The 14,737-nt window shown below is 39.1% G+C and overlaps 1 protein-coding gene across 2 annotated transcripts in view; it reads left to right on the top strand.

Moving 5' to 3' along the window:
* Positions 1-5,406, top strand: part of BNC2 (basonuclin 2) — a 403,512-nt gene extending 398,106 nt beyond the window's left edge. For both annotated transcript variants that reach the window (XM_012665017.1, XM_012665016.1), the window contains one exon: positions 4,000-5,406. In XM_012665017.1, the coding sequence (XP_012520471.1) occupies positions 4,000-4,660 (661 nt within the window). In that variant the 3' untranslated portion in view covers positions 4,661-5,406. The remainder of the gene's footprint in view (positions 1-3,999) is intronic.
* Positions 5,407-14,737: the final 9,331 nt, after the last annotated feature.

Here is a 14,737-nt window from a genome sequence, read left to right as displayed (position 1 = left end):
GGATCATTGTCTTCTTCCCTTCTACAGGGTATTTTTGGAAAAGCTTCTTTAAGACTCGTGCATATTATTGATTGAAGGCACATAAATGTACTTTTAAGTGTCTCCTGTGTGCATAGTATTCTATTTGATCTATAGGATCAAGTAGAATACTGTGATCTGTAGGACACACCAGGTTGAACAAGATTTAATTTTTCTTCTTGAAAGTGACCCTCTTGAAGCTAAATTTGGACCATTGGCTTAATAAGTACTACTGCACTTACTAAGACTAGATCCTTACCCTTTATACCTATGAATTCATTTTCTGTCTCCACCCCAGGCATTTTTTCTTTGTAAGAGAACTTTGCCTCCACATACCTGTATCATTTACCTAACCCGAGCAAGTAGAAACAGCCTTCATACTGTTTATATTCTTTACATTGTAGAATGTAAGTTCTAATCTGGTCTAGATATTTGTTAATGATTATTATTCCCTCTTTTCTGGAGATAGATATTCAAACCACTAGATCTATTTCTATAAAAAAAATCTCTGTCCCTGGAGAACTCAAAATTGGTTCCTTAATGGATTCTTTCTGTGACTTGTTACATACAGCTGAGTATGGCTTTCTCCACTGGGGGTCCTCCTCCTGTTTCCAGCACTCTCTTGCCATCCTCCCATTTTAGGATCCTCTGTTCTCCACATCGGATTATCAGTAGGCGAAAGTTCTTTCTGTGTCTCTTCCGTCTTCCCTTTCTCTTCACCTCTTCAATTTTGCTGATCCAAATAAACTTGTAATATTCCTCAAATTGCTATTAACCCTAGGTCTTTATATCTCATGAGGACAGTATTTTATGACAGTTAATGGTTTGGATTGACTGATTCAACAATAGGTCTTTGTTAAAATCAAGTACTGCCTTTTGTCCATTCTGTGGAGGGTGAACCCTACCCTCTTGTGAGGCAGGATCAGTACTCTCTCAAGAATTTCAGTCTCTCTTCTTTCCCTCCTTGTCCTGCTTTCCTTCTTTTCACCCCAGGAATACTGCAGGATTTTTAGAAAGTCTCCAAGCCCACTATCATGAGAGTGAACCAGCAGACTTTCCACGGCCCATTCTTCCCATGCCTACGTCAAATGTTTTGCATATGGCATTTAGGAGGATTATTAAACAAAAATGAAATAGATTAAGAAATGAACATAAAAGAATCAATTCTCTTGAACTGTGGTTGCATAATGGAAATCGACTACCATGAATGAACCCGTGTACCGAAGTTATGAAGAGCAGAGCTAATGCACTGCCATGAGTTCATCTTTATTATTGCATTACACCTGAATCAATTGATAAAGTAGCTTTTTTTTTTTAAAGCGAGGGATGGCACTTAATTGAATAAAAGTCAATGTAATTATATTAGCAGAGGCCAACAGTACTGCTGACAGCGGAAAAGGGACACTGTTGAACAGAGTGCCAGAGCTGGTCTACACATTTCTGCACATCGTTTGGTTGACAGAAATTGAGGGCTGGTACATCATCTAATTAGATTACAGATTTCTACTGCTGTAAGTGAGAAATGAAGAGAAAATCTCTTCCTGGTAACATATCGGTAGAGATGTGTAATTTCACAAGTCATCTTGGGGAAGATGTGTCCATCTGGGTGATCAGTGTGTCCTTTTGTCAATGTTAATTTACTCTTCCTCATTCAGTGTGTCTTGCTGCGACTGCTGTGTGTCTGGCTGCTGTTTTCTCAGCAGTGAACGTAGGAAGTGATAACCGCAGATATGTTAGAAGCGACACAGAGTTCTAGATTACAGTCATCGCAGAATGTGTACTTGCAAAATTAAGAAAGGGGGAAGGGTGTTAAAAGTAATAAACGGGTAGGATTTTGTGAGTTGCTTATAGTTGGCAGATTATTTTATTAATAGAGTAATAGTACATAGTGTAACTCTATTTCCACTTTCTTATAATAACTCTGGTGGTATTGTACCCACATGTCAGAGTAAAAACTTCACAGTGGGCATTTCCTGCACTCTGCTTAGCAACCTGCACTTGGAGTCATCTGCCATCTGACACCACGGAAACAGGGAATCACTGTGACAGAGCAGGGACCGTGGGGACAACTTCTGTTTATCATTCACATACCCACACACTGCATGCATCTGCATCTGTTTAGAACTCATTTGTGGATGATGATGATGCTGTGAATTTGGTTTATCTTAATTTGATTTATGATTTTTGGATTATGCAGCTGATCTGAAAATCATCAAGACAGCGTATGGGATGATCACTTATGACAGAAAATAATTTTGTGATCAGAACATTTTAAATCCCTATTTTATTGTTTAAGTTTTTTAAAAACCAGATGTCTAGAATGTGAATTTGTTTTCTCTCTCTCTCTCTCTCTCTCTTTCTCTCTGTTTTTCTCTCTCTGTCTCTCATTCTTGCTTTCTTTTGTGATCGATTTAGCAAAAGATTAGAAAGCTGATCTTATTATCACAAGGTAAGCTCAGCCTTCCTAAGTGCAGTGTGGAGAGGGCTGCTGCCCCTCTGCTTCTTAAAACCCAGAGTGCTATATATTGTCTTGTGTGGAAAGGTGGAGAAGTCTTCCTCACCTTTCTTGTCTCTGAGGCACATACCTCTCAACCATCTCTAGGAAATACTAGCCATGCTTGTCACCAAATGGAATGGCTCATTTTGGTCTTGCATACTTTTTAATTATAATGAGGAGGTTTGTTGGAACTTTATACCAGCCATTCAGGTCATTTCTATGATCACAATTATTTCTTCAAGATGGAGAGCTTCCAACAGTATTGAGAAGCTTTTATTATCTGTATATTTATTGCTTTATTTTTTTGAAAGGGTAAGCTTCAATTTGTACTTGTCAAACACATGAGCCTTTGCAGGTGGAGAGAGGTATATGCCCAAGGGCACTTTGAAAGTAAATGGGGGAGGCAATGTTCTCAGATAGATGATAACATATCAGGCTTTGTAAATCGTGATGTCCCCGTGGATGCTCTGGGACAAATTCTGTCTTTTTTCATACAAGCAAAACACTCCTTAAAGTTTTGCTTGTCTAAGAAGTATGGGTTCCAGTTGTTAAAATAGGGGGGACCCTATTTTATTGTCATGCTTGATTTTTTTGTTGTTTTGTTTTTTTGTTTTTTGTATTTACTGTGTTTTTATTTTGTCCCTTTGGGTTTTTTCTGTTATTTAGTGTGATTTTTTTAAAGGGTGGGTGGGCTTTATTTTAAAATTCAATTTGTTTTTCAGCGTTTGTTTTAAAGAATTAGATTGTAAAGTAGAATTGATGAAAATATTTTCAACACTAAAATGCAGCAACTTCTGAAAAGCAAATGTATTTTATTATTAGATTTAACTGGGTACCAACTCATTCTGAAAAAAAAGGGATAAAGACATATGTCAAATTGCTAATCTATTAAGTTAATTTTTTCCTACTTAAAGCTTGAAATATAGCGGGTGGAGGGAGAAGATTTCATTATGTTTTGAGGTTATACCTAAATTATCTTGGCTATTTACTTTAAAAAAAAATGGATTCTTTTCCTACCTCAAAATACAGTGTGTGCTGTATAAAAAATGGTGTTTTGTTGTTTTCAGGTAAATTTAGAGTATCCATTTAGACAAGCAGAAAGTTTCCATTCTTTTATCCTATTTAATACATATTCTAAAATTTCTGCTATGAAATCCTCTGCAGCTAATGCTGCTATATAGTAAAACTAACAGAACAGTCATTGAGAAAAAGTTGCATGGATTTGCATTCATCCTACCATTGAGAATTTTACTCTTATAAAAATTAGGTTATTGGAAAGTTACCCTTATTGCACCTCCCACTAATACTACTCACTCCCAGATTCTGAGGATACAGGGAAACGCTTGCTTTTAGAATGGTGTAATTAGCAATGAATATGCTTATTTGATGCTTAGTGAAAGCTGAATCAATTTTAAAATGCTCTCCTTTTTCTCACCCCTCCCCACTCCCTGTGCACCTACCCCCCTTCCCTCTTGTTTTCCTAGACACAGTGCCAACATAAATCTGCATCGTAAATTGTTGACCAAAGAACTCGATGACATGGGCCTGGACTCATCGCAGCCCTCCCTTAGCAAGGACCTCCGTGATGAATTTTTGGTGAAGATCTATGGTGCCCAGCACCCCATAGGGCTCGACATCAGGGAAGACGCCTCCTCTCCCGCAGGGACTGAAGACTCCCACCTCAACGGGTATGGGAGGGGCATGGCGGAGGACTACATGGTCCTTGACCTGAGCACCACCTCCAGCCTCCAGTCCAGCAGCAGCATCCATTCCTCTAGAGAATCAGACGCGGGCAGCGACGAGGGGATTCTTCTCGACGACATTGATGGGGCGAGTGACAGTGGGGAGTCGGCACACAAGGCTGAGGCCCCTGTCCTCCCTGGCAGCCTAGGGGCTGAAGTTTCGGGATCTCTTATGTTCAGCAGCCTGTCTGGGAGCAATGGTGGGATCATGTGCAACATTTGCCACAAAATGTACAGCAACAAGGGGACCCTGAGAGTGCACTACAAAACTGTGCATTTGCGAGAAATGCACAAGTGCAAAGTCCCTGGTTGCAATATGATGTTTTCCTCTGTACGAAGCCGGAATCGGCACAGTCAGAACCCTAATCTCCACAAAAACATTCCCTTCACTTCAATAGATTAGTCTCAGAACGGACACTACAAATGCCAGCCCTCACCAGATGGCCTACTTGTTTGAACTGCCATAGTCAGTGTGCGCTTCTGTACTTGGGGGGTGTGTCTGTGTGTGTGTACCTATGTTTGCTCTGTCTCCACATATACACACACACATATTTTCTTTAGATAAAAAAGATCAACACTAGGTGCTTTTGAATTTTTTTTTCACTTTTCCTTTATAGTTTTTGGGAAGCTGTGGGATCTTTAACTGGGGGGGGTCAGTGAAAACAGAGTACCCCTTTAAACACACATACATACACACAAAGCGTGCAAATAGCCCCAATTCTGACAGACTAATTCTTGGTCTTCCCCAAAGAGACATTTGTTGTACCCATGACTGTTGCCTGCTAAAAATAAAAGGGAAAAAAAGAAAAAAGAAACAAAGAGGAACTTCTTATAGTTGTCTTTTGTGAACTTTAAGGTTTTGGGAGAATCTTCAATTAAAGCATGGCAGATTCACCTGTAAATATTTAGCCTTGAGAGGCCATTGATGTAAAACAATTGTATTGATGGTTGTTTAACTCTTTTGTTTAATTTTTACAGTTACATCCAGCTGTTAGATATGCAGGAAAAAAATAGTTTGCTGGCTAGCTCTATTCATTTATGTTAGCATTAATGCACATTTTTTTTTTAAACATGGTCTTGTTTTTACTACCTGTTAGACGTAGTGATAAAGAGGTGCTGGCATGCTTTACAGCACAGATCTGATTTTTTAAAATGTCCTGTACTAGTACATAAACCCAGTCATGCACTTTTTTCATACACTACAAGGGGATGTGTAATATCCATGCTTCTTTTTTTATCCTTAAACTATTGCCATACTTCAGTAAGTGTCTTTTTAAAAAAATTCACTTGTATAAAAATGGTCTGGTCAGTATAGGGCACAAATGCCAAACAAAAGTATTAGTGTTAACACAAAACTGCCAACTTTGCACAAGTTTCCAGAAAAGAAAATACAATTAGTCACTCAACATAACCACAGGCCAATTTGTCGGCCACCAGAAAACCGCTTTAAAAAAAAAACACTTGGTGATTCTTTCAAGTGCCGAATGTTATTAGAATCAACGTTGCATCCTTCTTGCTTATATGTTAAGTTACATAAAAGAAAAACAAAATTATGTGGTGTGAAACAGCCAAGGCATTTATTCTTTAGAGGCAGGATAATATTTCAGGATACAAAAGCCCAAATTACTCACTATGGAACAAAGCTGAATACAGTCAAAGAGTTGAACACTCATTTCCAAGGCCCTAACTCTTATCCTTTAAAAAGAAAGAAGAAGTCTGAACTGGGTTGGTCTGTCGTACGGCTGTCTAATTTGTTGCAAATTCTTCAGTAGTACTATGATTCAGGCCTGCTTGATAGACAAAATCAAAAAGACATTTAACAGCAGCAGTACTTGGAAGCTTTGAAAACATGTGCTAAACTTGAATTGAGCAACACTCCTTTCTGAAAAGCCAGAAGGAGGGTTTAAAATAGGATCTCTCACTGTTCAGTGTTTTGTGTTTCCCCACACGATTTGTCAGAGAGAAATGAAAGCAAGCCTGAAACCAGCAATTGAGAGTGAGAAAGAGGGGGAGACTATTCTCCAAACCTTTTTTGTTTTGTTTTGTTTCCGATGTTTACACATGTTGCCTGAGCTGGTTAACCACATCGGCAGCCCCAGCTACCACAACATACTGACTAAATGATGATATTTACTCAAGTTCAGTCTGCAGCCAAAACCATTAGGGTGTGCATTGCAGACTACGTTTTGTTGTCTTTTTTGGTCTTTTTTTTTAAGTGGAGGGGAAGAAAAGATAAACAAGGAATATTTTGTCAAACGATACACCATAATTTAAAGAGAATGTATTTCTTTTCTGCATTTAATGGCCTCGAACATTTCTCTCATCAGTCTAAAGTTAGCAATATCCCTTTGTTTTAACTTTTCATGTCACTTCCATTTTTCATATGTTTTGTAATTTTTCTATGTTCACATCAACATTCACTTCCGTTAAATTTGCCAAAGGAAACTGTTAATGTGTTTCTGTTGTTATTATTCCTGTAGGATTTATTGTACCTCACAGTATTTATTGTTTCCAAAAATAAGCATCATTAGTTGGGAGTTCAGTATTTTTATTTGTGAAAATTTCAGAAACAATAGATTCTTAAAGATAAGCTAGCTGTGTCTAGGAGCTTTATCTTTTCACCTCCTTCAGAGGATGCTATGGGGTTCATTTAATTCTTTATTTGTTCTACAGTAAGGAAAGACCAAAAGTATTTGCAGTACAAAAGAAACTAACACTATGTCTGTTAAATGACAAATGTTTACGGGAAAAAGCTGAGGAATTAGTAATAACCGTTTTTGTTTTCTTGTACCTTTGAATTCCCCAAAGTCTTAATTGCTTTATTTTGATGTTGTGTTAAATTGAATAGACAGAGATGTTTTCCTTTGTTTTATACCATATAAGACTCTGTACAGTATGTTTGTGAAAGATTGAACTAGAATAATGAAAGTCTGTTTGCAAACATTTTGGTCCTCTTAGCGTTCTCTGTGTTGCGCTATTGCCCCATTACCAAATGATTTGATTCAAAAAGGGTGGAAAAATATGTTTAGTATACCAACAAAAGATTATGGAAACGCTGGCTTTCAGAGTGTGCATAGACTAAATCACACCTAGTTTTATGAAAATAAATACACATTTTTATTTTAGCAACTTTAAAAAGTTATTAGTTAAGATATTCTAGAACTCATCTTCTACAAAATCAATGTTTAGTCTGTTTAATTTAATGTCAAGGAAAAGGTCAGGTGGCCCTAGTGAGTGAATTACATAGCTGTCAGCAGGTCACATCAGCAAATGAACCAGGATTAGAACAAATGTTTGTTACTTGCCACAAACCCGGCTAAGGTATAGCCAGTTAGCAAAAGACCAGAGGTAATGAGATTCTGGAAGTAGAATGTCCCTTGCTTGGAAACATGAATGTGTTCCCCTGTGCTTTGTCAGAGGAATGGCAGTAAGTCCTGGACAGCTGGCACTTTTTAAGTATCTCCTCTATTTGCTACTATTGTGCCCCAAGTGCCCAGTTGATATGGTGGCCTTCTGAATGAGTAAATAACATTTTCCAGTATAAAGCCTATTGCTTAAAGGGACAGGGGGAGTGGATGGATGTAGTGCATAAAATGTAAAACCATAAAATGTACAATTCTTCTATTCCCAAAGTGTTGCTTGTTCTTGAGTGTGTGCCTGAGTGTAGTGTTTTGACTTAACTATAATTCTGGTTAAGATGGTGATCCCAAGGCTTATTTGCAAACAGGAAGGATAAAGAGATCAGCATTTTAATCACTGAGCTCTTCATCTTTGCCCATTTCTACTCATTTATTTTTTCATTGTTAAAATAGCTTCTCTCTGGCTGCATCCATTTTATGCTGGCTGAAAATTAGTAGCGATACAGATTTTCATCCAGCCATGATTGATTTTAGCCAGAGTGTTATCACAGGTACAAATTTAGGCAGTATTATTGTGCATGTTCTCTAGCTGATGTAGAAACTTAACCGTTTTGATCATTTTAAACTATGTTTTTGTAAATATCAGAAAGGCTTAGTTTGCTTTCCGGAATATCTGCATGCTATGGAGGGGGAAGAAAGCAAGAAAATGAATAGGTAATAAGTAATTTGGTTTTTAAAATGTGATAAAAAGCTTGACATTCTTTATTCTGCTCTTAATTGTGTTTAAAGAAGTCAGCCCATTCCAGGTCTTAGTCCAGCTGCCCTGTTCAGCCTGATGCCTTTTAAAGATTTAAAGGTGTTATTGTTTTTTCCTTTTCAACCTGACAAACTTTGTTAAAAAACATTTTTAGCACAATGGTGCCACTTTTTAAAGTGTTATTTCTTTGATCTTGAATTTCCAGGCCCTTCCAGTGAGAAGAGAAAGGCACTTAACTTGTTAACAGCCCTATTAGTATACATTACTCCAAGGGAAAAAAAAGCTTTGAATATATCAAGAATGGGCTGTTCTAGAGGTATTCTCATTTTACTCAGGAGGAACTATGGACTAGGTTCCCATCAAATAAAATGTGACCTTTTCTTTGTCTCTGTACACACCCCAGATGTGTGCCAAGCAAATGAGAATGGGGCCATTGGCAATTAAAGCATAAAGAAGCTGGTAACCAGATTGAGATGGACGTGCCGCAAGCTGCTAACAGCTCGACCTGAGCAGTCCTAACTTGTTATCTGGTCTGTTAGCATTGGGTTAGATTGACTAACAGAGTAAATAAAATTCAACTGTCAAAAGACACACAACATCTGCTATCATAAAGAAACAAATCATTTAGAAGTAACTTTCTTTCATCCTGTGCCTACACCCCTTTCTTAAGAGCTTCTTTTTAAAATTATGACAAATTTTCATGTTTTTTAAATTGCTTATCTTTCCGGAAAACTTGAAATATTTACATGAGAGGTTTTGTTTTTCCCTCTGAGATCTTAGGGATCTAAATGAATAAGGAGGGTAATAAAAGACAGGTACCACAAAGACTGGCAGGATAAGTTTTTCCATAAGAAGACTAAATGACACTAAGTAGAGGGTTGGTTCCTGCCCTGGTTTGGGGGTAGCTAGAAAAGAAAATAGTTAATGCACTGGAAGTGCCTAGTTTGAGGGTAGCTAGAAAAGGAAATAGTTAATGCACTGGAACTGTTCGTTTAAGAGAAAAGTCTGGCATAGCTCTACCTAGCAGTGGGTGAGAGCGCATGGATGTAGTGACCTACGGAGTTCCCATAATCAGGTGAGTCGCCGAACACACCTAAGGAAGGGGTTAGGAAAGTAGGACAGCTGCGTGGAATAGCTGATCTTGCTTAGAGTCAGGAGAACCCACAAGGACAGCTGTGGGTTTTAGGTTTGCCTTTGTTTGGGTTTTGAATGGGAAGTGATGCTGGAGTCCCTTGGGGAGCAAAAAGATGCCAGGGGTCACCGAGGCTATAGAAAAGGCTGGTGGTGAAACCTAGTCCTAACCACCATGACTGGAGCAGTAGATGAGAGTGGTACCTAGCACGGACCTGTCCCTTTCTCCGTCATTACTCTTGCCACTGTAGCAACACAACAAAGTTGTAATTGTGATGCTACTTGGCTAAAGCTCTCTTGATCAAAATGGGAGCTTGTTGCCCATTCTGCGAGGCATGTAAGTAACAGAATTCTACTTTCATATTGTCCCTCAGAGATAAACCACGTGTGAGAGTCTTGCTCATATTTGTACCAAGATCAAATTTGATTTATCCTACATCATTTCCATATTTCCTGTAGTTGGAGAATTAGCATAAATGGTAATTTTCAAATAATGTTATGTAAATCCATCTGTAAAATCAACCAGTGAATTATCTATCATCACTGTTGCCCAACCACCCATCCTTCCTTGTGTCCCTCTGTCATCCTCATTCTTCCCACACCTTGCACAAAATGATTTTTATGGTGATTCGGCAATAAGTACACATTGAATACTGTCATTTTGGCATTTGTTGAAAATCCAAATGCCTAATAACAGAGGGTTAAAAAAATAAGCATTTTTATAAGTATGCTGAATTGGATCAGCATTATTGTTCATTATAATGCTATATATATTTTTGAAGCAACGTACTATAGTTGTCATAAAACTATGCTTATTCTTCTCCTCTAAAGTGTTGTTGTAAATTCATTTGACCTTTACTGCAGGAAAAAAAAAAATCTTTTTTATATGGGGTATCAAGACAAGGCTCAGTTTGTAACAAATAGTGGACCATTACAAAAGAGGAAAGGAAAAAGTCGGGGCTGAGCAGCGAGAAGCTTCAGTTCAATTTCACCTCATATCTTTCTAATAACTTACTTGTCACTTTATTACCTTCCAGTAATGTGAACGCTGCTGACAAGACTGTCACACTAACAGCAGACAACACCCTCTCTGCTTCAGCCCCAGCTCTCCTGGCTACTTATTGCCCTGGCCCTGAAGGGACACAAACTAATAGTGTGCTTTCCAGTTCAGCACTTGGCCATCAAATATAAAAGGATGCGTAATTGCCTGTTTATCCCTTGTGAAGGGGAAATTGAGTACAAGAGCCAGGCTTTCCCACCAAGTTCCCTGATGTACACACACATTCACAATCAGTGTGTGTGTGTTTGTCTCTCCCTGCCTCTCCCTGCTCTCTCTTTCCTCTCTTTCTCCCCTCCCAAAACACAAGCACATACGCACACCTGCTCTGTCTTTGGAAAGCCCAAGGCTGCCTCCAGATGCCCTCTCCAGCTATTAAGTGGACAGCAACAAGATGACTTCTTAAATAAAGGGTCAATAGAGAGATGCTGTCTGTGACAGCATTATTTGCTTCTTTGAAAACATAGGTATTGCAATTCCATACCTATCCATTTTGGAAGAAATGGGTGTGGCCCTGTAATTAGAGCAAATTTTCCTGCAAGTCAGTAGCATAAGTAGCATTAGATTGCCCCATTTTCTGTAAGGAAAATATTGAGGTAGTTTTCTTCCCCTTCAAAAAGTGCACATGATGTAAACAAGTTGGTTATGCATGGTGGTAAAAAATGTTTTTTTAAAATCTTTGCATCAAACCATTGATCTAAGTGTACACATGGATCTTTCAGTGACAGCCTCCACATCCATCATATAGCATGACAGATTAACCTTCGTTTTGTCAAACTGGACTGACAAATCTAAATAAAAAAAAAAAGGCACTAGCCTTTTGACGTTAGTCATTAAAGCAAGGACTTCCCTATACGTAAAAGGTAAATTATCCACTTTGGAGAATTTTGGTATGTGTGAGTACAGTGAGCTTTACAAAATCAAGTGACGGGGGGACCAAAGGTATAAAGGAAGAAAACGTGAAAGTGTTATATTCCAAAATACCTTAAGCCCAAATCATGCGTCAGTATTAGCTGCTATTTTTGTAATATTGAACTAGTACAATAATGGTCGAAAAAGTGGCTAGTGACTAAATGAAAGATGAGAGTGTGGAGATGTCCTCCTTATGGAACCAAGCGATACCATTTCCACCCAACCCTCCGGCAGCAGATCTGACAGAAGATAGTTGATCCCCACTATGAACAGTGAATACCTTATTTCAAATAAGGTATTAGTCAACCAAATAAGACACATGCAGGTGTCGTCTTTGATGTGAACTTGTGCAAGGAGAGAAAAGCAGCAGACTTTGAGACAGACAAGGTAGCAGGTCTGCTGTGTTGACAAACCTGTGCTAACTGATGTCGTGAGCCAGTCTGAAGACTGGAAAGAAAAGCACTTTGAGCAAGGACTCTTGGGTCAAAGAAAAGGCAGTTAGTTGACTTGATGCTTTTTAAGTTCCCCAGTATGTATATATTACAATCATTTGTCAAACATCTTAATAGAATCTTAATTAAAAACTCAAGTTGCCAAAATTGCACAAATTCTGCTAGGTGATATTAGCTTTCTCCCCTTAACTCTAAAGAGGGATGCTCAAGGACATTTCTAATACTTTTTAATGCTTTATTTAGCTCCATTTTTTTTTTCGAAAGAATCTTGGAAGGGAAGGAAGAGCAGGAAAGGGTATTTTAGGAAAAATGGAGAGAAGTAGATAGTATAAAAGTATATTTCTTGAAGAGAGAGAGAGAGTATCTAAGTGCTATAGCAAGACTTTATAAGGCTTCCTGTTGCCAAATGTGATGTTGAGATAATGCACAGCTAAGATGGCAAATCCATCAATTATTAACTGGCTCTGCCCACTTCTGTTACGGAATGCAAGGATTGAGAGGTGACTCTGGGGAGCCCCTGGATGTGTGGGAGAGAGTTCCACTCATCTGGCCCTGGAAATGTTTTCCAAAAGAGGGGGCGAAAGCTCCAGCCCTCTTGATTGTCCCCCCCGCAAGGTGAACTGACCAAGCACTGTTTCAGTGGGAGCCTCACTGCCTGCCTTTTCCATGCTAGGAGACAAAGCATCCCCCACCCAGCACGGGAATCAGTGCTGTAGCCGAGAGAAACACTGATTCATTAGGTATGATGCTCTTGAACTCCCAGACAATGTGCTGAGTTAATAGGTTCACTTGAGATGTATAAACCAAGGCTGATTGTTTATTTTTTTTTATCTAGAACTCAATTTGGAGCGTTTTTGCATGTCTTTGTACAGAGTAATCCATTCCTCTCATTGCCTATCTTAATCTCCCCCATCTTTTCCATTATCTTTCTCATTCCTGCCTTTTGCACTTCCTCTGATCTCACCCACCACCCTCAAAAAAAAAATCTTTTTTGAAGCAAGAAAGTAGAACACTCCCTCCTTTGTCCTGGTTTTGTTGGTTTTTGGAAACATGTGTGTTCTACCCTGTCCAGGGTTTACATAACGCAAATTAAGCAAATGAGATGTTCTAGTATTATATATTAATCTGATATGACTATCTAAGATTTATAATATATGGTGCATTCACTTTCCTGTGCAAACTTTGGTTCAGCTGCCCTGCAGAGAATCTTACCATTTTCCTACCAGTGTCAGTATGAAGGGTGCAGGAGGGCTAAACGTGGGTACGTGGAGGTCAGAGTGGTGAGGACGGTTGAGAAACCAGGAGAAGACGTGGGTCTGAGACTACCTGGGCGTTTCAATGTGCAGCACACGTGACAGGACGAGGGTGACTGACGTACCAGGGGTGGTCCCCAGGTGAGGCAAATGCCCATTTCCACGGCTTCCCTCACACCTGGTCTGGCTCATTCCATGAAGCTCTTGCTGCTTTTCTGCTTCCTCAAAGGTGGCGGGGAGGGGACAGGTTGGGGCTCTGGGAAAGAAAGTTCTCTGTTCTCTCCTGTTGACCGTGGAATAATCCCTTTAGAACTAGCAAGATCCCTCACAGAGCTGGGAGGACACATAACTTTCTTACCCAAACCCACTGGTGTGTCTCCGATAACAAAAACATTTGACTCAGCCTACATATTTGACAGCAAAAGTTGCCAAAGGGAATTGAGATATCTTGAGGAAAAGGACTTTCCGCCAAGATATGTCCCTTTTTGTTTAGATTGTTCTCATCTGCATCAATCCGGTCTCTTCCACTAAGCCTGCCGCAGAATCAAAGTCTGTGCTATGAAAGGTAACCGCACCAAGGGACGGGGACAGCTTGCATCGCCCTGATCTAATAATTGTGACGTTGATAGCTTCATAAATACTGTATGTACCTTAAGCAAGGGTTTTGTTTTTGTTTTGTTCTGTTTTGCTTTTTGGTTTGTTTTTATTAGTAGTCTAAGGTAATTAAAATTTTTTATTTGCTATTTCCTTTGTTGTATTTTCTGTACTATAACTGTCTACAATATGTCTTTTGCATAAAATGCATAAGGGTTTGGGGATGTAAATGGAATTTTATTCATATTTTGTCCAAATACCTCTTGTAATTTGTATCAAAATTCTTGTACAATTTTTATATTAAAGATTTATCAGTCACTGATCTCTTCTTATCTTTTTGATTTGAAGAAACTTCAACAAACTTCACTAGACCTTTGCAAAATACACCTAATCACACGTCAGCTCACAGTGTAATTCACCCTAGTTGAGCACACATGCTGGCTAACAGAGCCAATCTCCTGTTTGGACTGAATCACGGTGTTACCTAACAGGCGTCTCAGGAAGACAAAACTCAGCTTTTGCTCAGAGGGCCAAGCTGCGTCAGGGCTACGAAGATCCTGGCCAGTCCCCAGGGAGCTCAGCCAACGCTGCCCTGCCTCTTCCTCACGAAAGCAAGGCCTCCGGGGATGCCCTTTCTGTGTCTCTCCAGAATTCCTTTTCTCAAAGCCTTTGCCCCTGCTTTTCTGAGGAAAGGAAGACTAAAAGAACAACTTAGGTGTCTTTGCACCTTAGTTTTCTTTCCACAAATAAATTTTCTTCCCTCCCCGACCCTTTCAAATGTGTGGACAGCAGCCACCAGGATGATGACTTTATATTTTTTCAGACTAAATGCTTGTCTTTCTGTTTATATTCTCTTGGCAGTTGTTTTCCGCAGATCATGTTTGTTATGATCTAGAAATAAAACTAGCAGATGGAAAGATGTCATAATCGGCGACATTTTCTCCTCCTATCATACTGCTTGAGGG

Source organism: Propithecus coquereli, unplaced genomic scaffold, assembly GCF_000956105.1.
Source record: "Propithecus coquereli isolate 6110/MARCELLA unplaced genomic scaffold, Pcoq_1.0 Scaffold95, whole genome shotgun sequence".
NCBI classification, from domain to species: Eukaryota; Metazoa; Chordata; class Mammalia; order Primates; family Indriidae; genus Propithecus; species Propithecus coquereli.
The sequence above is the reverse complement of the archived record's forward strand: the minus strand, read 5'-3'. Positions and strand labels throughout refer to the sequence as shown.